The sequence below is a fragment of the Cynocephalus volans genome, chromosome 3 (genome assembly GCF_027409185.1).
Source record: "Cynocephalus volans isolate mCynVol1 chromosome 3, mCynVol1.pri, whole genome shotgun sequence".
NCBI lineage: Eukaryota > Metazoa > Chordata > Mammalia > Dermoptera > Cynocephalidae > Cynocephalus > Cynocephalus volans.
The window spans coordinates 31,753,550-31,779,370 of record NC_084462.1 but is presented as its reverse complement, the minus strand read 5'-3'; the positions used below and the strand labels follow the sequence as shown (position 1 = coordinate 31,779,370).

General features: G+C 43.8%; 1 protein-coding gene across 2 annotated transcripts in view; it reads right to left on the bottom strand.

Annotated features, from left to right (window-relative positions):
- AUTS2 (activator of transcription and developmental regulator AUTS2) overlaps positions 1 to 25,821 on the bottom strand; it is a 1,156,454-nt gene that overhangs the window by 22,044 nt on the left and 1,108,589 nt on the right. For both annotated transcript variants that reach the window (XM_063091349.1, XM_063091350.1), the window contains exons 7-9: positions 3,318 to 3,789; positions 1,774 to 2,027; positions 512 to 732 (exon numbers count right to left, since the gene is read on the bottom strand). In XM_063091349.1, the coding sequence (XP_062947419.1) occupies positions 512 to 732; positions 1,774 to 2,027; positions 3,318 to 3,789 (947 nt within the window). The remainder of the gene's footprint in view (positions 1 to 511; positions 733 to 1,773; positions 2,028 to 3,317; positions 3,790 to 25,821) is intronic.

Sequence of the window (25,821 nt, the reverse complement as noted above, 5' to 3'; positions counted from 1 at the left end):
CGTGCAACAAAGTAGGTTTAGGGAAACTATCGGAACTAGCAGGTTCCCAGTGTGGTCCAAGCCTCCTGACAGGTCTCTCCCCTTCTCTCTCTCTCACTCCCAGTATTTTGTAAGCATTTATGTGCTAGTACTTGGTGCAAAGCACGGATACATTTTTATATCTGGTGACCATCCCCCAGGGTGCTCAAGAAAACAAAACAACCCTTTAAGAAGTTAACTACCAACACTGGATGTGACTATTTTGAGGGCATCTAGAATAAAGTCCACCCACAATGCATGATACAACTGTCTGGAAAAAAGGCCCTCCTTTAGACCCCTAAAGTTAGAGCTGCCTGAGTTAGGGCACAGTCCCTTCTCTCCAGCAAAGATGGACAAGGCCAGTGAAGCCCCCTAAACAGCCCTCTCTCCCCATACAATATCCTGTGGCCCCGACTGCCCCTCCAGCCCCCGTGCTGCATGAAGAAAAGAGTCGTGCTCTACTTATCCTCACATTTCTGCCTGGGGTACGCACCATGGGAGGTGCTGGCGTCGGCATGATGGCGGCGGGAGGGATGGCGTGGGGGAAGGGCGTGAAGGTGTGCTGGTGTGTGTGCTGGTGCGTGTGCTGGTGCTGGTGCTGGTGCTGGTGGAACTCGGTCCGCAGGTAAGGCGGAGGGCCTAGGGAAGCTCCGCGGTCAGCACTCTGCGAGGCCAGAAAACGTGTGTTCAGCTCCTGCCGCAAGATATCTTGCTCTGGAAAAGAAGAGATGGGAGATGATAACACCTTTTCTTGTTATGGTCACTTCCTTCAGGACAGGACATCCAAGTGCCTTCATGTGGGACATAGGGCTGATGACACGGCTGGGGGCTGCAGGGGTGCAGCTGGGCCTGGAGATAAGAGAGGACCACCAATGAAGCAGAGGACACAAATGGCTGGTCACAAGCCAGTTTCTCTGCTCTTTATCTAATTTATCAATACGGTGAGCTCCCAGAACTCCAGGCCAAATGCCAGAGCTGTTGCCCGCTGAGTGACCCTGGGCACTGCAAATAACCCACTTTTGTGTCAGGTTCCTCGTCTCTAAGATGCGGACAATAATATTGCCTACCACATGGGTTTGTTTTGAGGGTTGAAGGAATCAGCATATGTAAGTGATTAAGAACAGTGACTAGTAACTGGCAGCCGTTAACATGGCGGGGCTTCTCATGCTCCCTTCAAGGATCAGTGACCACTTTATAGCTGTCTGTATTAGTGGTATAACATGGCTATATTGGACCCAAAATTGGGATACTTGGCCTGATCAACACAGGCAAGGAGAAAAAGACCCAATATCTAACACAAGGTCTGTCCTTAAAATTCTGGGATATATTGTCACAAAAAGTGCATCTTCTCCCAAGAAGAAGGTAGAAGGCCCTACTAGACAAAAACAAACCCCTGGAACCCAAGATGCACCCTGAGATCCTGGAGTGAGGCAGACATGGACCCAGGGAAGCTTTTATCACTCTCAGGGGCGTCCAGACGACAAGGCACAACATCTGTGTCCTACCATGGAGGGAGCACGCCTGGTTGGAAAAGCCTCCCCACTTCAAACCACCCATTCTCTTTGGGCAGTGTCCATTGACCTGGGTTGTGCTAGGGTAGTACTGTATTTTTGCTCAACCTCACCCACAGGATTTGAGGAAGGTCACAAGAATACGAGAAAGCAGAACACAGTAAGTACACACAGCCTCGCTGTCAGGGACTGCACAGACAGCAGACAGCGGGTGTGGTCACCAGCGAGGGGCTCCCCATCCTACCTGAGTAAGTGCTCCCGGCCGGGTGTCCGGGCACCTGCAGACTCCCTGATGTCAGTGGTGGTGGAGGAGGCAGAGCCGTGGGAGGGGCAAACATATTGGGGTGATGTGAGTGTGTAGGGGGCTGGAGGGTGGGTGTGAAGCTGTGCAGGGGGCTGTGGTTGGGCAGGGTGAGGGGGAATGGGGAGGCAGAAGGGTGGTGGGAGATGTGGGGGGGGCCGGGCTGAGTCTTCGCTGGAGTGCTGCTTCTGCTGCTGCTGTTGAAGTTAAAAAAAAAATAATAATTGAGCAATTTATTTTCTTAAAAAAATGCCATCTCCCTGGCCAAAGCCACTCAGCACGTTCTTCTCTCGCCCCTTCCTCTCTGCGGACCCTCCCCACACACACGGGAAGCCTTCTGAGACCACGCTGTAAACGTTCCCATCGCTACTGCAGGCACAGCAAAGTAGGAACTGGTGCTCCAGAGCTGCTGAACGCCTCGCCCTGGAGACGGCAGCTCTGCTTACAACTCAGGGATTCTTGCTTCTGTGGCCAGATGCTCAGCTCTGCCCCTGGAAAGTCCCCAGCCCTCCCAGCCTCCACTAGCCATGCTTCCTATTAAGCGATAAAGAGAAAGGAATGAAAACGATGATCAGAGCTCAGCCCGTCTGTCTGCTACCTCTTAAATGAAGAAACACAAGTAAGAGATGAAACCGAGCACATGGCTTCTCTTACCACCCTATGGTCTGGAGGCCACAGAAATGGCCCAGGAGTCAGAAGATGGGTCTGACTGCATGGGGAAAGAACCTGCCTCCCTAAGGCTGTTCCTTACCTGTCCCAGACAGGAAAAAGTAAGTCCCTGAGCCATCAAAGTCACCAGGTTTTCAAAAGGAAAACAGTAACAAAGACGCAAAGCTCAGGAGACATGCGGGCACGCAGTTACAGCCCCTGGGACAGCCAGGTGGTGGCTGCTCGAGGCCCCGCACGGCTTCTCTGCAGTTTTGTTCCACACTGCTTCAGACAAGACAGAAGAGAGCCGGGCCTGCATGCAGGAGCTTCTCTTCCTCTAAGACAACTTGCGTCTTCTCTACCTCTCTGACCCATGTGGGAGGAAGTAAAGCACAGTGAAGAAAACTCAAGCTGGAGGCTCCTCGGGTCCTCACCCTTCCCGGCTCCGAGGCAAAGAGTCTCCCTTCTAAGAGCCTCTTGACATTTGATGACTCTGAGCCACCTAAGCCTCTACCGTTGTCCCCCCCCATGGTAGGCTCCTGGGCCCAGCCCTTCACATGTGTGCTAGGCATTCTCCTTCCTGCCTTCCCGCTCTCAGGAGTCCATGTAGATGCTTCAGTCCTTCAGTGTCCTCCCTTAGCACCCAATGCTACCTGTCCTTTCCCAAGAGACCTGAGACTCACCCGACAGCCCCTTCCCTGTCCTCTCGCTTTGTAAAGAAAACAATGGCAATGTTTTCAACAAGGAAACTCCGGTGTCCTTAGGAATCCCTCACCCACGGCGGCCCATCTGTCCCAGGGAAGAGGGTGAAGTCAGGCAATGAGGAGCAGCTGGCTCACCTGAGACTGTTGAGGCTTAAGCTGCTGCTGTTGTAGGCCGACAGTGGCTGGGGGAGGCTCTGAGACGGGGGGTGAGCCTGCACGGCGGGGAGGCTTGGATGGAGCAGCTGGGTGGGGGACTGTAGCCGGGTGGGCCTCTGTGCTGGAGGCTGCGGGGTGGGCTGCAGCTGGGCCTCTGGGGGACCCTGCAGTGGCTGTGAACTTGGAGGTGGGGGCTGAGGCGGGGCCTCTGTGCACTGTGCCACGTCACGGTTCGGAGAAGGAGCTCGGAGTTGGGGCTCGGCCTGTGGCTGGGGTACTGGCTGGGGGAGCTGAGGGCAGGGGTCCTTAAGCACCACAGGCTCAAAGGGTGGTTCTTTGCAACAGTCCTGGCTCTTCTCCTGGCTTCTCTCTAGGCCCGATATCTTGGGGACAATCGGCCCTGCCTGCTGGCTGTCATGTTCAGGCAGCGTGCTGACACCAAGCTCCAGATCTGCAGGGGACAGCAAAGACAAAAGCACAGGCAATGACATGTGAATCTGGGGTCCGGAGGGGAAGCAGACCCCCAGGCTGTCTGCGTAGTCCCACATCGTGACCTGGCGTAGACAGGGGTGCTTCCTGTGCTGACCCACCAGGAGCGGGGTATGCATCCTGGGAGGGGCCAACGGCAGGACGGGAAGGGAAGGGGGGACGCCAGAGGAGGCTGCATTCACGCAAGCTGCCTGGGCCACTGATCCCAAAATGAATGTCTTCCTTCATCCACAAAGTCTTTGATGGAGCACAGTTAGGAAACAATAGCTGACAAGTTAATTTTTCCCTTTTAAAACAAATATTGCTCTTTGAACATACAAAAGAGAAGTGTTTTCGATAGCAAGTGAAGCAAATGTTACTCAGCAGCATGCACTGGCTTCTTCCTGGCCTGCCTTCCCGCCTCCCTTCACGTTTTGACTGAAGAAATACACTTGACATTTAGAGAAATAATTTTTTTCTTTGGCAAGTGTTAAACTTCCAGTCAAAAGTCAGGCCTCCCAACGCTTACCAACTGATCCCAGAAACATCCAAGATCAAAGGTGCAAACATGAATTTAAGGCAAGTTTACTGTCAACTACACTTGCTGGAGCTTTTAAGGGATTCCCCTCACATCAAGTGGGGATCTTCACCCAACTGAGGTCACAGGATGTAGATGCTGGACACTGAGAGTAAGCCCAGGTGTAAAATTTGAGTAAAATTCTATAACCACGGAAGAGATATAGAAAATAGATGCTCCTGTGAATTTAAAAGATCTGCTTCCTATCAAGGGTCAAAAGATCTAAGTGCCATGTCTAGTATCATGGCTTATTTGATTACTCCATAAGCCAAATTCCATAAAACTCTCAAACAGAATAAAGAATGCCCTTTTGTGTACATTATAGGGGAAATAACCTTTCACACATTTTTGTGCTAAAAAGGTGCATCCTTTTATTACTGTACAGTTTAGAAACAGAAACAGAGAACAGACTGTAATACTGTCTGAGATGAGCTATCTCTCAGGCACTCCTGAATGAACTACTCTGGAAGTGAACTTTCTCTGCCCATCTCACTGTACTGAGTGTGGAAAACACGTGGGGTCTCTCTGGTTCTACTCATTCCTGTTTATGTTCTCTTGCGGATACACACTTGTTTGTCATTTTTCTTCCCTGGAATCTTCATCAAAGCAATCCATTATTTTCAATGTTCTTTTGGTAAAACAGATCAAACCAGGAACATGCACAAAAGCAGAAACAAACCCTGGGTTTATAAACAAAGCACATTTTTGGCTGACATGAACTTAGCTATCTTCAAGTCTCACAGACCAGCCTAGAACAATGACACTAACACAATGGAAAGACAGCTGCCTAATTCACATGCATCTGAAAAGGCTCTGCTGAAAAGCACCTCTAGACTTTTGACATCCTACTTACACATATTTCTGTCTATTGCTGTCTTAAGAACCTTTCTAGGAAGATTTTTGTTGATGATAAAAGCTGACAAATAATGGGTTCCCAAAATCATAGTTTCTAACTTTAGGGCTGAAAGAGCCCATCAACACTTGCTCATGTGGACAGACCCCACCCTGCAAAAGAAGAGCTACTTGATCATGAAGGAAGACCCTTTATATGTAGACGCCACAGCGAGGGGTCTGGCTTGTGTCTTTCTCAATGCTTTTTCTATCATTTTCCACAAATTTTTCTATATTTTTCTTTCACCAAGCAAGCCATTATACGAACACACTGAAAATCACATGCTTCATACAACGTGGGCCTGTTGGTCAGGTCTGGGACAGAAAGCACCAACAGCCTACAAATCCTAACAGCACAAAATAAAAGAGGGATTTTACTCAATGAGAAAGTCTACATGCATGAGCAGGGACTCTTCCCATGTTGACAGCTAATTTAGGAACACAGTTTTTTCTCTTTTGCCAGCTGGCCAGAACAGGGATCAAATCCTGGACTCTGGTGTTATCAGAAGCACACTCTCCTAGCTGAGCTAACTGGCCAGCCCCTTAGGAACTCATTTTTATCCTTTTGTGCTGTGTTCCCTCTGGACTGCAATGGTGAATACGTCAATGGATAAGTATTTTCTATCTCGGTAAGTTTACATTCAAACTCCCTCCAAAAATCAATGTCCAAACAAAGTTTCTTCCTCACATAAAGCTTCCTTTTCCAAAAGACACCCTCCAGAGTACATCATTTAAATTTACTTATGCTGGTAAGGAAGCACATTAGAAATATGTTCACAAGTACTACCTGTATCTAGCTTGACTCTATTTCTCTCCTTGTTCTTTAATGAGCCTCTAGAACTTGGGCAGCACAGCCAAACTTGCAGGAGGCATCCTGCAGTCATGGGCTCACTTCCCAAGGCTCTGTAAAGGCCAGTGGAGTTGGCTTTCTCATCTCCCCTGTGGCCCCATTGTCTCAATCCCAACCTAAACACTGCTAGAGCTCTAGGCGCGGTGCCAAGAGAGGCAGTCACCGACAGCAGTGACAAGCAACGAGGGACAAAGGGAAGACCAAAGCCTGTCTAGTGAATCCTGTATATCTGTACAGAGCCATCTGTGATTAATGACGGAAGGAAACTAGAAGCACAGAATTTTGAAACAAGACCAGAATCCAGGAGAATATGCATTTTAATAAAATCTTCAGGTGATTTGCATGCAGATTCAATAGCTCTGGGGTGGGGTTCCAGATTGTGCCTTTTTAGGGTCTCTCAGGTGATGCTGCTGCCACTGGTAAGGGGATCTTACTGGTAAGGTGATCCTCGGACCACACTTGGAGTAGCAAGGATCTTGTGAACTCTCTCCCACTATATGGCGAATAGGCCAAGAGAAGTTAAGGACGTGTTGTTGGGGGTCATCCGGCTGTTTGATAAACCAGAAGCCTTGAGTTCTAGTACTAACACTGCCCCATCAACTGCCTTTTCTCCAATCCACAGTATGCTGTTCCCTAAAAAGCAAAAATCCTACAGAAAGCAGGTTACGGTAAATCTAGGATTCGGTTCAAATATTTAAGTTCACCAGATAGCGTAAAAGGCTAGAAAAGCTACAAAGAGTTGCTGCAACACCATACTTTAGCTAAACTTGAAAGCTACCGTCAATCCATCCAGGCCTTGGTAATGCAACCTATATAAGCAAGGCAGTAGTGACAAGTTTTAAGGGCTGGTAAGAACTTTGGGGGCTGAAACAGTTTTATCACTCACTCCCCATTTACATGAGCCCCTTGAGGCACAGATTAGGCGTCATGCACTTTTGTGGCTAATCGGTAATGCATTTCCTCTTCCTTTCAATTATTCAATAAATGTATCTTCCCAATTAAGCTTTTTCATCTTGACAGTCAATCTGTTTTACTGTGCGTCTCCAAAACTGGCAGGAACACATTTCAAAAAATCATTTTGTATTGCAATATGTGCTCAGAATTTGCCAAAGGTTGAAATTTGCTGAGGTTGAAAGAAATAAGAATGTGCAAATTGACTAGCCTTATTTAAATGTTGTATTTTTTACATTTGGGGGTTTAAAAATCTCTCTTCTTGTGATTATAAAAATAACATATCATGTTTACAATAAAAAATGCAAATTAAAATTATACTGCATACTGTACAGTAGTAGAAAGGATGACTTTATTACTGCATGTACATTATGCCTCAATAAACTTGGCTGAAACAATTTTTTAAAAAATTTAAGGGTAGACTAGGAAAAATCTGTTTGATTTTGATATAGATTTGATACAAGTTCACTGGGGGGAATGGACCAGCTCTTGTACTTCACTAGAGTAGAATGTAAACCCTACAACCCACACCCTTTTGGAAGGGCAATCTGGCAACATTTGGCAAAGTAGTAAATGGGAGCCCCTTGATCTGGTGGGTAAGGATTGAGTCTATAGACACAATCAAACACACCATGGTTTGAACTATAAGTTTGGAAACAACCCAAATGTAATCATTAGAGGACAGGTTAGGTATACTTGGTACATCCACACAACAGAAAATATTGCAGCTGTAATAATAAATGCAGTATATACAACGTATAGCATATGCTACCCTTTTTGAAAAATGGAGAAAACATATCCTCTTTATTTTATGCATAAAGAAGCTCTGGAAGAATAGCCATGAAACTAATAATAGTGGTTACCTGCTTGAGAACTAGATAGAGAACAGGTGGGGGTGTAATGGGGAGATATTTTACTCCGTGTGTGTGTGTGTGTGTGTGTGTGTGTGTGTGTGTGTGTGTGTGTGTGTGTGTGTAAAATAAGAAAATTTAATGGGCAAATTTGTAATAAATTTGAAAACAAAATGACTATAACTGACTAAAAAAATTTTTAAAAATAAAGTGGAAAAGTACTCAATAATCTACACCTTTGCCTCCTCCCCCAAAAAGGTACATGTCATAGACAATGTTGACTAAACTCTCAAGAACCAAATTATTCCTGTCATTTAAATTGAAAACAGTGAACATTATACAATGAAAGGAAGAAGCAAAACTATTACTTACAAAAAATATAATTATCTCACCAGAAAGCACAGACAACCAGTTGAAAAAAGATCAGAACAGGGCCAGCCCATGGCTCACTTGGGAGAGTGTGGTACTGATAACACCAAGGCCACGGGTTCAGATCCCAATATAGGGATGGCCGGTGGCTCACTTGGGAGAGCGTGGTGCTGACAACACCAAGTCAAGAGTTAAGATCCCCTTACCAGTCATCTTTAAAAAAAAAAAAAAAGAAAGAAAAAATATCAGAACAAGAGAGCTCAATAAGGTGTCTAAGTAAAGGAAATTACCACAAACAGTAGCTTTTCTGTACATCAGCAATAGACAGAAAATAAAACCAAAAAAGGATCCCCCTTACAATAACAAAAACCATAATATATGGGAAGGAACCTAACAAGAAAATTGCAGGGTCTGTAAACTTTCAGACATGTATCACAAAAAAATGTTTTTTCAAGGTGTTTTAATATGCAGAAAAAGAGAGATGTAAGTCAAAGTAATTTAGAGGGAGTTCTCCTTACAGGATACACCCCCGAGAGGGAGTTGTAGAAATCTGTGGCAGTATGTTTGGCTGTCACAATGACTGGCGGGCACTGGTGACCCTGAGGAATATTAGATGTGAGGAACGGCCCCACACAACAATCTCTCAGTACACTTTTGAAACCTCATTGGACATTTGTGCAGCTGAAAAACCTAGAACCTAATTCTGCTTTTGCATATAAACACAAAGTAATTTTCTGCATAATTTCAACATACATGGAATTTTCCAGGAATGCAACTACCGTACTTTGTTATATCTGTGACTTAACCAAGAGTTCTTCACTATTTGGGGAAATCCTGACATCAATGGTAAGGCTGCTCCTGGTATATGAGTTGCCACGACCACATATTTGCATGAGTCTGCGTTTGTAGCAGCTGTATTTATATACCATTCTATATATATATATATATTCAATATATATATATTCAAGCATCTGACAGTTTCATTGTCTTCTAATGTGAATAAGCATTTACTTACTTAAAAGCATATTATATTATTATAAATGACTTTCCACTTATGTCTCCTTTACATTTCAATAGGGCTTTATATACATTTTAAAATTATGTGTACATATTAAGACAAGTGAACAGATACAATGTTGATGGGTGGGAGGGGGGAATAGAGGAATCAGTAAAGGGACATGAAAATCAACTTCATGCGTATTGATAAAATTAAATTAAATTAAATTTTTAAAAATTTTTAAAAATTATGTGTATAGATGGGTCTATTAATTATATATTTCATTCCAGAAAGTAAGAAATGAGAGTGTGTTACAAAACATTTCTTACATTACACAAAAGGAGCACTGGGTCTAATAGGGTTGAGATTTGATGCATTATGTCCCCGTGATCAACTACTAGGCTTCTAGAAGCTCAAAAGCTTACCGCACAAATGCAGCAGTTCCTTTAAAGGGCTGTTGTGGAAATGAATTAAGTCATGTAAAGTGCTTTCCACAATGCATAGCACATAATAAGAAAGTGATCAATCAACGTTCCCAAAACTACTGTAGAGAAATACTGAGTGTCATGGAGAATATGTCATGACAAAATTACTATTAGGTAAAATAAAGCATACTATTATTAGTACAGTCTCAATATTGAAAATTATCTGTGTAAATGTATATTTGTATGAGCAGAAATAAGACTGGAAAGATATACACCAAAATGTTAATCATAATCCCACCATCCAATAAACACTGACTTTAATTTTAATATTTGTGCTTTTCTTAACTTCCCAAATTTCCTATAATAAATATATGTTCTTATTGTGAAAGAAAAAAAAGGGATATTGTATTTTAAAGTGAGCTCCTCCATGGACAACACATAGTCACCATCAAAAGAAGTCAACTGAGAAAGTGATTGTCAAGTCTTTTTAAACTGCCTCACCAGGAGGACCGGTGAATATCTGCCTCTCAGAAATGAGGACAGAGCATCCATCTATTCCTCAACATTCCTAACTGGCTCTGACTGGCTGTCTCTGGACAGAAAGGAAACGGTGAATACTGATGATGAAAGAAGGAGATGAAGTAAAAAAAATTCTTCCCAGGCACAGCTTTTGTGCTTCTGGTCTTTACACGTCTTTATACTTAGAAAGTCCTAATGGGGCTTACTCACCACGAGGCCATTACTGCAACAAACGTGAACAAGCCTCGGAGACATCGAGAAAACCATGTGGGGCACTAGCCACTAGGCGATGTGTCTGGTCCCTGCTTCCATGTCCGTCTTTTTGAATCTGTGATCCATATCATCTAGACATGGACATGTCCTGTTTTCACATTATTCCAACTTCTAGTTAACTTCTCTACTTATCTGTCCACATGACAGAGCCACAAAGACCTCACCACACAGGACTGAAGATCATGGCCAGATAAGAAAAATAACCCAGACTCAAATAAAAGAAAAGCAGGAACATTAACAAAGGACTGGAATGTTCAACACTGAGAAGCCCAGGAACATAGAAGCATCGTTTTTCTGTGAATAACGTACAATTATTTCAAGCTACTAGCAATGTCCATTATTTTAAAACCTTCATTGTCTATTCTGTTACCTCAAACAAAATCTCTTTTTGAGCAAAGACTGCATAGTTTGATAATTCTTATTAAAACACATTACAGTGTGGTGTTATAACACTGAGGTCAAGGGTTTGGATCCCCATACTGGCCAGCTGCAAAACAAATCAAAACAAAACAACCACACACACAAAACTGTACTATTGAATTGATTCAGGAATCCTAACTCCCCCCAAGTTACAGATTCTTTTATTTCCCAAACTCTATATTTCAATGGTGTTTTGCAGAAAAACATCCACCTTCTCTAATATTCACTTCTCTTTATTTTCTTCCTCTCCCTCCTTTCTTCAAATCATTAAACAGAGACCACAGTTTGCTCCATTAGCAGATTCAATTACTCGAACGAATGGAAGGATGACATTCAGTCTTGCAGTTCTTCTTCTCGGTCACTGAAACTGTACAAATAAATTGAGGAAAACCCACTGTTTGTTCAAGGCAAATTAATTTCCAAACACTGCAAGAGTGGGAGATCAGGGGAATGATGGGTGCTTGGCAGGGCTCAAAGAGATTCCATTTTGTGCTTGTCATGTTGTGTAAACATTAATTACCATCTGGGAGGCTAAGCTCTGGGCTGAAGTCTGTATCACAAACCTCTGAGGGCCTCCGGGTTCCTATTAAAAGCAAAATCCTAAATAGGAAAAATAGCCATTGCATCTGCCAAAACACCAGCAGCCCACTGGGAAAGCTGTGCGGAGTCTAGCGGATTAGAGGCTGCCATTATCAGAGAAACTAGTTTGGCTATCATCTAGTTTACCAGATTAACCTGGGATAGGGGTTAATCTGATAGGGATTAAAGAGCAACACGCTGCAGTATTTAAACTTGTTTCAAGTTTATTCCTCCTAAATCCCACACCAAAAGAGCATCAATCCTGATGTGTACGCCTGTGTTCCTGATGCCTTAAGACCAAAAATCTGCCTTCAAGGGAGGCGTCAGCCCATCTTAACTGTGCAGGCTGGAGGCTATCTGAATGAATTTGGCTTCAGCCTACAGAATGAAAAGCCCTTAAAAGTCAGCTTGAGCTTGCAAACATTCTATTTATTTTGCAGTCTCTAGAAAATAAAAGCAATGGAAGACCATGGAGAGGAAGGATCAAAATTAGAATGAGAAGTAGGCTGGATCTATTGGGGATGAGGATGGGAGCCTAAAAAAGCCTTTAGCAATACAACAGCATCAAGGTCACGTGTAATCCATGTTTTTCATTTCATATGAGGACAAGACTAATTAGTACTGTGTCACTTCATTCGCCTGGCGGTGTGCTAGGCCCTGAGGATATGCAGATAAACAGCCTGGCATTCTAGGAGTTGCTGGTTGAGGACGTAGAACACAGAACAGGAGAAGAAAAAAATTTGGAACTGGCAGCCTTAAACTTCAGTACTTATTGTCTGTGAGGCTCAGAGATAAGCTCAGACAATCAGAGTTAATGACCATATCCTATATCTTGTTGGTTCTGTATTCTCAATGGAAAGACGCTTTTATCTGTAACATGTTCCCACTGCACTGAACCCAAGGATCAGGCTTAGGCCAAAATCAACTGTATCATGTGATACCTGATATGAGAAAAAGGTATGAGGGACGAAATCTCCAGTCACTTCTGAGACCACAGAAAAACTCCAAATACCAGTTTCAGAGAAAGCCCAAGCCTTCAGCTCTGGCCACAAAGACATACCCCTATTATTTTTGCTCATGTCCTCTTCCAGTTTCAGTATTCATCTGCTAGCTTCCCTGCACGAGATCAACACCTCCTTCCCTACCTCTACCCCTTCCATGGGTCTCAGCTGCCCAGCCCTGTCTGGCTGTTGACCAGGTGCCGGCATGACACGGTGCATATGCATACGCCCAGACACAACCACCCTCGAAACAGTGCACATTCAACACTTAACAAGGTACTTCCGTGCAGGGGCCCCAACAAGGAAAGGTTCCAAAAGGATTTTCAACCATTTATGTATTCAGGCAACATGGCACACCTACTGTAGTAAAGAGCAAATCTGAAGACAAAGCTGTCACCATAATAAAAGCTACAGCACACATCCCTCAGACTGCAAAACAACAGGGAGAACTTTTCCTTATTTTGGAAAATTTCCAAGAGGTGGTACCAAGGCACCAGTAACACATTATAATTTTAGATATTAGGTTTAAAAAAAAAAAAGATAGTCTTCCTAGCCTGTAATCCTCCTACCTTTTACCTTAAAGAACAATCAAGTGAGGATATAAGCAACCATCCTTCCAGGATTCTCACTGCTAAGTATAAATAAAGAACCAAAAGCTGTCGAGCTCACAGACGGGACATATTTATAGATCTGACACCTTCTTACTGTACTGCTACCTTCTGCTAACTTCTAACATCACTGCCTGAGGGTTTGTCCAGAGTCCAAAGGGGCAGTAATCATGAGGTGACCCTGGTCACCTTCCGAAGCAAACGTTCTTTAGTGTAATGTGCTCTTGTCACTTTCCTATTAATGTAATGAACAGTTTTTTTGGATGTGTACATGTCCTTTGTATCAACATGCTTGTGGTATTTCACGACTATGGAACAAGGCACGTAGCCAATGACTATCACATTGTGAAAAGTCAGCATGCCTGTTACGGTTGTCAAATGATTGGCTCTGGGTTAGACCCTAGTTTCAACATTTTGAACTTTATCAAAGATGATTTTCTCAAGGACAAAGGTAAAGCCAGCAACAGCGAAGATGTACTTAAACACTGTCAGTGTCTTCCTGCTTTGCACCCTGTGTCATCTGATTTCAGGCACACACTGAACTATCACTGAGACCCACTTAGAAAAGAGGCTGGGTGGGGTGTGTGATGACAAAATGTAAGAGTTTCCATTTTTCAAGGCTATCCCGGGCTTTTCCTCAGCTCTCTCACCCCTCACACAAGTACTCCCCTCCTCGGGTTTCTTCTCAACCCTCTCCACGCAGGGCTGTGATATGCCACAGAGCTTCTGGTTGACGGAAGCTCTAGCCCTCACCGGCTTACTTCAGAGACTACAAGAACATGCACAGTTGACCCTCTAAATGGAAGAATCACCAGTGTTATGCGACGTCCCTTTACCCACTTCTCTTCCCTCAAGACCACCCTCCCATCAGGCTCCACGTATCAAAAGGAAGAGTCCTGGTCACTCGAGTAGGAAACAGTGAATCAAATCTTTGTGATGCCTCTTCTGGAGGGGAAGGGGGAAGAGCCACAGATAGCCAGGCCTTTGGACTCCTCTGTCCCTGGGTCATCCTGTGCCCACACAGCTGCAGAGGAGAAGGTGGTAAACTTGCACATGCAGGATCACCAGCCTCCGTCAGTCCTCTACCACACTCACATTGCCGTTATCTGGAGTGTAGTATAGAAGGAGGCTGTTCCTTCAGAGCCTCATTGTATATCCTAAAAGCAATCAGCGTTCTCTCAACGTCCTGTCCTGTTCTCAACAGTTCACTGTGAGAAGTCTGCTCTGCCTTGGGAAACATCTACAACATTTGGCAATGAAAGCTCTGTCAGCACCCAGACACGCCTGTCTGTACTCCTGAGGACAGATGACAAAACTCCTCCCCAAGTCTGTTCACACAACCTGCTATGGCCCATGGGACCTGGGTGCTGCCAACCCTCTGCAATCTGTCTGGCTAGCATATGTGCAAGCACCAGAGATACCTCTGGAATAAACCTATGAAAGTCACTTTTCTTTTCTAATATCACGGAGCCTTTGATTCTTTAAAGGAGAAGGAGCAGGGAAAAAGAGGACTATTGACAGTTTCTCTAAGTACATGTTAATCTTTCTGGCCCCAAACTGTATACCACCTCACACTATTGATTCCAGTGTACTCTACAACCTCACTATTCCAAGTGTGGTCCACAGACCAACAACACTACAGTCATTTGGGAGCTTGTGAGGAAGGTAAATTCATGGACCCCATCTACGCACATTCAAGTGTGCAAAGCACTGTTCTACAGCACTGCTGGGAGTGTCCAGGAGCCTCAGCAAGCCCCATTGCTGGGGGATGCTACCCATAGGGTGCCGATCCTTCTATGTCTCTACTTCCCAAAACCCACTCTTGGAAATCATTTCCTTCATTCCTTCCTAGGGAGGGTTCTCTACCAGCGTGTACACTGTGCTGGGTGTGGTGGTGGTGATGTCATTCACCAGATCACTAGCTGCCGCCAATTACGACCATACTCATGAAAGCCAACAACAGCGAACTCTTGTTTGTGGGGCTATTCTGATCCTGTATCCATACAGATTCACTGGATCACTCCCCACGTAGAACAGTGAATTACAGAGTCTTGCCCCAGCACAGGCATGAGCCACCGTCAAGGACCTGATGGTTGTCACATAGAAGTATATTTATTGTAAATGGCATCACAAACAGAACCAGGACCAAAGGACGTATATTATAGAAGAAAACTTCACCCTGACATGCACTGGGCTGCTCACAGCGGAACAAGCTGCTCTCTACTGGAACTGTCCGAGAGAACGCTGAATGACCATGATAAGAACTCTGAGGGTTTATTCATGGAACAGGAAGGGGACTAGAAGCTAGAGACTTCTGAGATTCCATGAGTTCCTGGACAAGATGCTGGTGGCGCACTCCTTGGAAGAACATCACTTGTTTATTTTCTTTTACCTTTCCAGAACTCAGACTTCTAAAATACCTTACCTGTAGGTTAATGAACACTATCTCCCTGATTTTCAGACATTTTGATAAATACAACATCGCATTTACACTAGAATAATTATAGATTAAGAATCCCTCCACCTAATGATTTTATACATAATAATCTTAAGGAACAGAAGAAATAAATCTGCTTATTTCCAGTCATGATAATTGCAAAGTTCAAAGAGATTTGAAAAAGGTAGAGATGGGGAGTATTGTGCTGTTGCCTATATTTGAAGTATTTTATCTTTTTTTAAAGGACAAGTCTACCAATCCTTAAATTGATTTTCTACAAACTATCCATGTGATAGACACTTTGTAGGAAAATAAAATCTCTTGCCATTATTTCCTTTTATTATCATCAATTTATCACAGAAAAAGGAGAACCGTTCAAAAACAAACTGAAGCTACCTTTGTATGAGGCTCAGAAAGCAGTGCAGCTGGTGATGACACCAGCCTTTCTATTGGAGTCACCTTTCACACTGGACATGCGACAAGTCAGCCTGCAGAAGTAAACAGTGGGAAATTGGACCGATCCTTTGGTAGGGCCCAAGTAAGTCACAAAACCTGAGTGCTATCTCCTACTTACAATTATAATCCTGGAAGGAAATGCTGTCAGACAACCAATTTGAGGCTTGGGACGTGTACCGTCTTAATGAACTTCCCTGCAAATACCCAAAATTTATCTTCAGAGATGCTTTCAAAAAAGAACAGGAGGCAGTATGGCATTCATTGGTTTCTTCTTTCCCTACCTGAGGCCCCTGTCTGCCTGGCCTTCCTACCATGTCCCCAGCTCAGCATGACTAAAACCCAGCCCACCCCCCAACTCCAATTCTGGCTTGCCTGTCCCCATCCTCAAAACCAACCTATATCATTTCCCCTTACTTTAACCAGTGGTCACGTGCAGATTACTGCTTATGTGATGCCACTTAAATAAAACAAATCCTAGAGAATCAGTGTCCCCCAGCAGCCTGAATGAGCTTTTAAAAAAGAGTGAATTGGATCATGCTGTCAACTCATTTAAACTCTCCAAGCTTCTCATCACACACAGATTCAACTCCCAACTCTTCACCGTGGCCTCTGCTGCCCTCTCTCCTGCAGCCACCTTCCAAATGCTCCATGTTCCTGTGCTGTGCCCTCCTGCACACATAGATGTGCTTCTGTATCCCATCTTTCAAAATCCTGTTTTAGTCATACCACCCGCCCCAGTAACCACCCTTCTGATGAACATCTATTCTATACTTAATGCCTGTGGGACTTAACAGGCACTTACTTTTGTATTAACAAATACAAAATTCTTATTATAAAATATTAAACAAATACCTTTGTTCTTGAATAACAATGAAACTTATTTTAACACACACAGCTACTTTTTGAGGGATCTCTTTAAATCTTTGCATTTATTTCAATCCAAACACCATGCCTTCTATAGAGTGAGCACTCAATGAATAGTTGATTTCTTTAGCCACATAATAACCAATTTACAAAATCTAAGCAAGTTTCTCTATAACTGCAATTCAAAGAAAAATATCACCATAATGAGAAAAACACTCAATAAACAATTATACATTAAGCCAGAAAAATCATGTCTCTTTGGAGTCGTTTCCGTAATTGGACATTATACTGCAATAAAATAATAGTATATAACACAAGCAAATGTAAAATAATTGGAAGCAATTATGAAGTTTAAGGATCCATTTCTGATATATAATAAAACTAATGTTCTATTTTGAATCATAAAAGATTCTAATAGCTTGGTTATTTTTTTATAATAAAAATAGTAAAGCAATCAAATGCATGTATTGTTAAAGAGAGCTATATTAGTAATCAAAGGTAGGCAAAGCCTCTCAAGGTTTATGCCTATGATCTGCATGCTGGATCAAAAGTAGTCTACGGGCTTTATGAGTACAAACATACTTCACCATGCACGGAAAGCAAAAAAACGAGAAAATACAAACAGTTGTCACCCTGGGGAACAGTTACGGGGTGGTGTAAGAAGATTTTTATTTTTAACCTTCTATAGTATTTCAATTTTCAACAGAACACTGAGTTTAAATCCAGAAATGTGATACAAAGGCAAGTAATTGTGCAATCAGCAGGTAACTTAATATACTCATTATAAGCAAACCAAAGTAAAAATCTTTTAAAAATTAGCCTAACACAGAACTGCTGGAAACTAAAAAGAAGAATTAAATAGCAATGAAATGTCAAGGAAAAATGAAGGCTACAATGGCAAAGTCCAAAGTGCAGGGGTTGAGAGGAGAGAAACAGGGTTTCTCTTGACACAATAAACATCTCTATAATGAGAGCAAAATGCAGTTGGGACGCACACGCCACAAATCAAACTGGGGGGTGATAAAATAAGGACTTCTCTAAAAATGCAGAGGTAAGAGTCAATTCTTTAAGCTGCAGACCTTTTTTTTTTTTTGCTTATTAGAAATTTAATACTCAAATCACAATTCTCCCAACGAGAATCTGAAATGCATCGCTTCAGTGGAGTTTGAGGGTGATTAGGGCAACAAGACAGGACACGCCACATAACTCAAGAGCACTCAGGAGGGTGATCCTCAAAGCACTTTTGTCCTCAGCTCGTTCACCTGACCACAAGCACACAGGCACCATTTAAATATGAAATCTTCTCTGTGAGAGGTTTTTAAAAAAAAAAAAAAAAATCCCCTCCTGCAGGGAAAAACCACTACTCTGAGCCTGAGGACAGCTGCCAAGCCACGGTTCACACGTCAGCCAGGCACGTCAACTGCACAGAGACACAAAGAAACCGTCAGAGGCTAAAAGACAGGGCCTTCAAGTTCTCATTGCTTTTTCCAGCTCCAATATGTCATCCTTCTTCACTGGTCTCCTGTGCTGCACCACACATGTTGGTCCCAGCAACGGCACGCACCTCGCAGTGGTGTGGAACTGAACAGCCGGCCCTGTACTCTCCATGTTCACGAAAGCCACACTGCTAATTTAATTTAAATGTGCCTGTTCTTTAAAATTCCTCCTTGTCAAGGCACCAAGCAAGGTTTTTAATCCTAAAACAGAATTGAAGGTTATTCTGAAATTGTGGCCTTACAGACAGGAGGAGGCAGCCCAGAAAAGGCAAGATAAAATACAGAGCATTAAGCTAATGTCCCCAAACTGGAGATGTGCTTGCTGTAAACACGGTGGCTTCAGAAGGATACTGAACAGAGAAGCACCTCCACCTCACCAAAATGAATGGCCTGAAGTCACTCACCCTTGGAAGATATGTATGTATTTAGTGACACTGGGTATATTTCTTTAGATCCTGATTTACTTGGATCTAGAAATTTCTTTTTTCTGACAACCACACTTGGACAAATGATTACACTTTTGAAATTTGGTGTTTTCAAAGCAATGCGCCTAGAATTCAATATCCCCTGAGGAAAAATAAAACTTATCTCCCAGGGACTTTTTAGACTCTAATAGTCCAAAAAGTGAGAACCACTAGAAAATGCTTTGCAAACACTAGGGGCTCAAAATACATTAGTTTATTCCCTCTCTTACATCCCTCCCCCCCCAAAAAAAGGAGGGAGAGAGGGAGATCACCATTCACTCAAATTTTAACCATCTTCCTGCTTTCCTAAAGTGCCACCCAAATTCCTTGCTTCAAATTCCTGCACCCTAGAAGTGACCACTGCGCCCAGGCCAAGTGGCCAAGGCCAATGGTCCTGAGGGTTCTAGTTAAAGCTAAGAGCCCTGGCACTCCATGTCAAGTACACATTTTCAATGAAGTCACTGTTGGGGGTGGGGAAAAAGATGCACACAGAATAAAACCCTCTGGAAAATAAGGCACGCCCTGCCTAGAGGCAATGAAATCTTAATCCTCTGGAATGCACCACGAACTCCACAAACATAACCAGGGACATCTTCCCCTTGAAACCTCAGATCAATTCACGGCAAATGCTTAAGCATTTTTGGGTACAAAAAAATGCAATTTTCTCTCCGTCCCAACAAAGATATGTAATTACAGAGCACACAGTCTGAGGAAGAGCCACTTTGGTGAGTTTATACAGTACCAGATTTTTTTTTTTTCCACTGGTAAGGGTCGCAACCCTCGGCACGGTGTGGTCCGCACCACGCTCAGCCAGTGAGCACACCGGCCATCCCTATATAGGATCTGAACCCGTGGCCTCGGCGCTACCAGCACCGCACTCTCTTGAGTGAGCCATGGGGCTGGCCCAGTACCAGATTTTTTAAAGGACAAAAATAAAGTGGGAAGGTTATTATGAATAGTAACTGGATTGCTGAAACTCAATAGATTGAAAAGCTGAAATAATATGACTTCAGTTTAGATTTCTCCCTAAATAAATAGACCTTATATCCTCCTTATAACGTAATTTTCAGAGGCAACATATCACAGTTCTAAAACTAACTGGATTCAACTTCTGGCTTTGCCCCTAGCTAAGTGACTTTGGGTAAATCCCTTCACCTCTCAGAGCCTTAGTTTCTTCATTTGAGCCAGAGAGAAAGTTGGGTCTCCTGATTTCTGGGGTTCCTTGTAGTTCCAAGAATCTGTGATTCTATTAACACATTTTCTATTTTCAGTGAAGGCTATCATCAAATCACACACATAAACGATATGAGGTGAAATTTCATTTTTAAACCAGACACTTGATGGGTAAAAATACAAGTCTCTCCTCTATGCTGTTCCTAAATGAACCTTCCCTTAAATAGATACTAGCTGAAAAGTAAGACAACCCAACTCTAGCTTTTAGATTTTAGGGAACTCTGCTAAATGCAGTTAGGGACCAGACTTATGAAATATTCTTCTGGCTGGAGGGAACTTCGGAAAATGGCTAGATCAGACCAGTTGTGGTTGACATTTATTTTCATTCCTCCTAGGAAAACTAAAGTAGTCTTTAAGACTATGAGTTTCTCAAGAGTTAGTGGGTAGTATAATTTATGTATTTTTATATTCCCAGGGTCTGCAAGAACACAAAAGGTGTTTTACTGATCAAGTGAATAACAGAATGAAGAAATGGGCTGTTGAATGCTTGTTTTGATATGTGAAGTTGTTCCATTGTGAATGTAGTGTTAAATTATGTGCAATTTTGTCTGCAAGAAACACATGGTGACCACAGCAAACTGAACTGAGCCCACAGGAACACACTGAGCATGCACACCACAAACATGCGCCAGCTACCTCAGTTCCCTGCTGCGTAGGCATCTCGCCATCCACATGTGGAGCCAACAATGTTCTGATCTCAGACACCCCTCCTTCTACCCCTTCACAAGAACTCACAAGCTGCAACCCTTCCAATGTTCACTTCTATAAGCACACTGCAGGCTTTTTTCACATTGTAGCATTTAGGTATTTCTTAACCATTTAACGTGTAAAACCAAGCTGCTGTTTTTAGTAGATTCCTATCTTTTTTTTTTTTTTTAATCTGTCAGTGATGACATTTTTTTGTCCCTAGCCCCGTTTTCCCCATAAGGCTTGTGGTTTTAATTTTACTGTGGTAGATGGCGCAGTGATTTTTAGGAACACATATGTAATGTTAAAACAGAACCAACCAAGGCTGACCCCCTGGTGCACTCGGGAGAGTGCGGCGCTGGGAGCACAGCAGCGCTCCCGCCGTGGGTTCGGATCCTATATAGGGATGGCCGGTGCGCTCACTGGCTGAGCGTGGTGCGGCCGGTCACAAAAAAAAAGACAAAAAAACAAAACAAACAAACAAAAAACCCAGAACCAACCATAAAATTAGTGGAATTCATGATGGAATGAACGTCATCTCACAAAGAATGCATCAACAGTCAGCATAGGGGAAAGTTTCTAGTGGGCTGCAAAACAGCACCCAGGCATTGGCCTCTTCAACTTACTCATTAATTTATTTATTAATATGCAGAATTTGAGAGTCAAATATTTTTGACTCATTCATTCAACAAAAATGTATTAAACACTCACTGTAACCTAAGTGTTGGATCGAGAAGAGAAATATGAGAAGACATGATTACCATCCTAGCGGAACTGTTCACTGAATGGAGAAAAGACATAAATAGCTATAATGAAGTGTAGTAAAAGCTCTAATAAAGGTATCACAAAGACCTCTGAAATCTTGAAGGAAGGAAAGACTAATTCTCAATAACGGAATATAAATCCCCAAAGCCTAACAAGCTGAAATGATGGATTAAAAGAAAAAAAAAAAAAATGGAACTACATACAATAGCACGTACACTTAAAACCTTAAGGACTTCTAAAAACCTGCTGCTGCTAAGCCTTGTCTCTCCTTTCTTTTATCTGCAAACAGTTGGTATTTGGATTCCCTTTACAGTAAGCTCAAATCAGTCAAGAGCAATAGCAATGCAAATTTTGGCTGTCTTAATAAAAATATGTAACTGAGAAAATGGGATGACGGGTACTGATTAAACGACATTGGAAGCATCAGGTTCTGCACACCTCCTTCTCAAGAGGCGGTACACAAGTTGGAACAAATTCAGAGTAGGATGAACGAGCCATGTGTCCTTGCTAGTGGCTGAAGGAAGGGGGTGGAGGGGAGGCAGGGAACACTGCCATGTCCAATATTTGAAGGGCTGTCATTTGGAAGGGGAAGTGGGCTTGTATTACATGGTGCCAAGGGGAACTACCTGGGGAGTAGACTTCAGCCCAACATAAAGATTTTTCTAATAATCAGAGCTGCCCGATGATAGAACAGAGCCCCTCGAAAGGCGTCTCTGAGGTGTTCGAGTGCAGGCTTTGTGACCATCTGGCTAGGAAGCAGCAGACACAAGATTTACACATCAGACAAATGGCTGAGTATAGATCTCCTCTAAGACTTTCCTTTAATCAGAAGATTCTACAATTCTAGTTATTAAGAATTGGCTTTGAGAACCAGGGCTTTTCAAGATGGCGGCGGCTGCGGCGGCTGGCGCGGAGTAGCTGAGGTGGAAAAGGTGGCCACTGGGCCTCAGGCAGCCGGGAAACTTGTGGACCTTCCTCTCGCCATCTCTTAAGGGAGGACTGCTGCTGCTGACTGGTCGTGGGGGGTGACCGCCACTTTGCCCCCGGCAGGAGAGGCTGCCTCATTTACAGGCAACAGCTTTGAAGTGTGGAGCAGGAAAAGAACTGTTTCTTAGCTGCAAAAGCGAGTCTCGAAACAGGGAACACGGCGCCAGGGCTGCTGTGGATGCAGCCAGGATCCCGGAGGCCGGGGCCGCGCTGAAGGCAGCCAGCTGCCCTATTCAGGATTCGAGGTTTCAGGCCGGCATTAAAGAAGATTCCTGGGAGCGCCCGAGCTGCGCCGCGACTGAACAGCCCGAGGCGGCAGCGTCCGAGAACTGGGAAAGGCGGCAAACCAGAGACAGAGAGCGAGCACCCGACCTGGCACAGCACTGTGAGTGATCCCTGGCACAGCTCTGTTCGGGGGGTGGATGCCCACGCGGCTCCCACCTGCACCACCAGGCCACTCACCACCCGGTGCTGCCTCCATTTTCCCAGGTGCGGGAAGCTCCGTCCAGCTCGGCCATCACTGAGCCCTCCCACTTGCTTGGCCTGGCGCGGGGCTTACCGGAGCCTGCGGACCGGCCTCCGCTCCCACTCCCTCGGCGGTTCTCTGGCGGGGCTGGTGGCGGGGGGGTGTCCCGAGCCAGTGTCGGGAGGGCAAGGAAGTACGGGTGGGCCGACTGTCACTCCACCATACCCTGGACTCCGGCCCCAGGTAAACTCCCTGTTACTGGGAGGCAGATACCATCTCTGCGGCCACCAGTTTGGAAAAAAGCCTAACGAATTTCTGGTTGGGAATAGTGTGGTAGGAGAGTTCCCAGGTCCGCTTGAACCTGCCGGAGACCAGGCTGCAGGTGGGCGCTAGACTCGGTCTATACTGGGGGGATACAAAGGTGAACAAGACCCGAGAAAGATCTACATAGTGCTACAAAGGCACCCAGAGAGACCGGTCGTCTGTGCCCAGCAGAAACCTGGTAGACTTCCTGGGCGAGGCGGTGCCGAGCAGGGTCTTGAAGGCCCAGCTGATAGACGAGGGGTGCAGAAGACACGCCCCAGCCCAGCACAGTGCACACAGAGTGGGGAGACGTGCGGCCAGGGAGGCGGAGACTCGACAGAAACCACACACCCGGTGGGGTCGCCACTGCACGATCTAACAGCCAGGGCCAGAGCACACGGAACAGGGAGAAGTCCTGCACAGGAAGTGAAAGCTCAACAGAGATCACACACCCTGTGGTACGTGATCCACCAGCCCAGCAGAGTCCAAGCTGACCAGAAAGGTGGCTCCCCGGAGAAGCCCAAGACCCGAGGCAACCACACACACAAGGCACTAGAGGCCAACTGAGCAGTCACGGAGGGAGCCATACGAAATTGGCAACCACAGCAACATCCTAGTTAGTCATTAGTCTCAAACCGGTGAACTGTGAAACCCCCGGCCACAATGAATAAACACCAAAAAAAAGATACCAGAAATACAAAAAATCAAGAAAGTACACCACCAAAAGTTAATAAATCTCAAACTCTAGATCCTATAGAACAAGAAGCCCTTGAAATGACTGACAAGGAATTTCGAGTGATAATTCTAAGGAAACTGAATGAGATACAAGAAAACTCAGCTAGACATCATGATGAAATGAGGAAAAGTATACAGGATCTGAAAGAGGAAATGTACAAGGAAATCAATGTCCTGAAAAAAAATGTAGCAGAACTTGCTGAACTGAAGAAGTTATTCAACGAAATAAAAAACACAACGGAGAGTTTAACCAGCAGGCTTGTCGAAGTTGAAGAGAGAACCTCTGAACTTGAAGATGGGCTGTTTGAAATAACACAAGCAGACAAAAAGAAAGAAAAAAGAATCAAGGACATTGAAGAAAATCTGAGAGAGATATCAGACAACCATAAGCGATCAAATATCCGAGTCATGGGTATTCCAGAAGGAGAGGAAAATGGAGATTCCATTGAAAACATATTCAACAAAATAGTGGCAGAAAACTTCCCAGGTATAGGAAAAATCACAGATCTTCAGATCCAGGAAGCTCAACGATCTCCAAATGTATTCAACCCCAAAAGACTTTCTCCAAGACATGTCATAGTCAAATTGGCAAAACTCAGAGATAAAGAGAGAATCTTAAAAGCTGCAAGAGAGAAGCGTCAAATCACCTATAAGGGAGCCCCAATCAGGTTAACATCAGACTTTTCATCACAAACCCTAAAAGCTAGAAAGGAATGGGATGATATTTTCAAAATACTAAAAGACAAAGATTGCCAGCCAAGAATACTCTACCTTGCAAGGCTATCCTTCCGAAATGAGGGGCAAATAGTATATTTCTCAGACAAACAAAAACTGCGGGAGTTCACTACCACAAGACCACCCTTACAAGAAATCCTCAAGGGAGTACTGGGTTTGGTTCCTGAAAAATAACTACCACTGCCATAAAGACCCAAGAAAAATCTAAACCCGCTAGTATAATAAAAATGGCATTCATGAAGAGAAAACAAGCTAACAAAAACACTATCTACAACCTAAGGAACCAACAAACACAGAAAACAAACAGTAAATCAGAAAGCAAGGAACAAAAGACACCTAAGACAACCAAACAACCAATAAAATGCTAGGAATAAATCAACACCTTTCAATAACAACTCTTAATGTAAAAGGCTTAAATTCCCCAATTAAAAGACACAGACTGGCTGACTGGATCAAAAAGCAGGACCCAACTATATGCTGCCTACAAGAGACCCACCTCACCCATAAAGATTCACACAGACTAAGAGTGAAAGGATGGAAAAAGATTTACCATGCAAACAGAAAAGAAAAACGAGCTGGAGTAGCTATTCTTATATCTGACAAAATAGACTTTAAACTAAAAACCATAAAAAGAGACAATGAGGGACACTACTTAATGATAAAAGGACTGATCCATCAAGAAGACATAACAATCATAAATATGTATGCACCCAATGTTGGAGCAGCCAGATTTATAAAACAAACTCTATTAGACCTAAAGAAGGAAATAGACACTAATACCATAATAGCAGGGGACCTGAACACCCCACTGTCAGTATTGGACAGATCATCTAGGCAAAGAATCAGTAGAGAAACACAAGATCTAAACAAGACTCTAGACCAATTGGAATTGGCAGATATCTACAGAACATTCCACCCAACAACCTCAGAATATTCATTCTTCTCAGCAGCACATGGATCATTCTCCAGGATAGATCACATATTAGGTCACAAATCAAGTCTCAATAAGTTCAAAAAAATTGCAATTATCCCATGTATCTTCTCAGACCACAATGGATTAAAACTAGAAATTAATA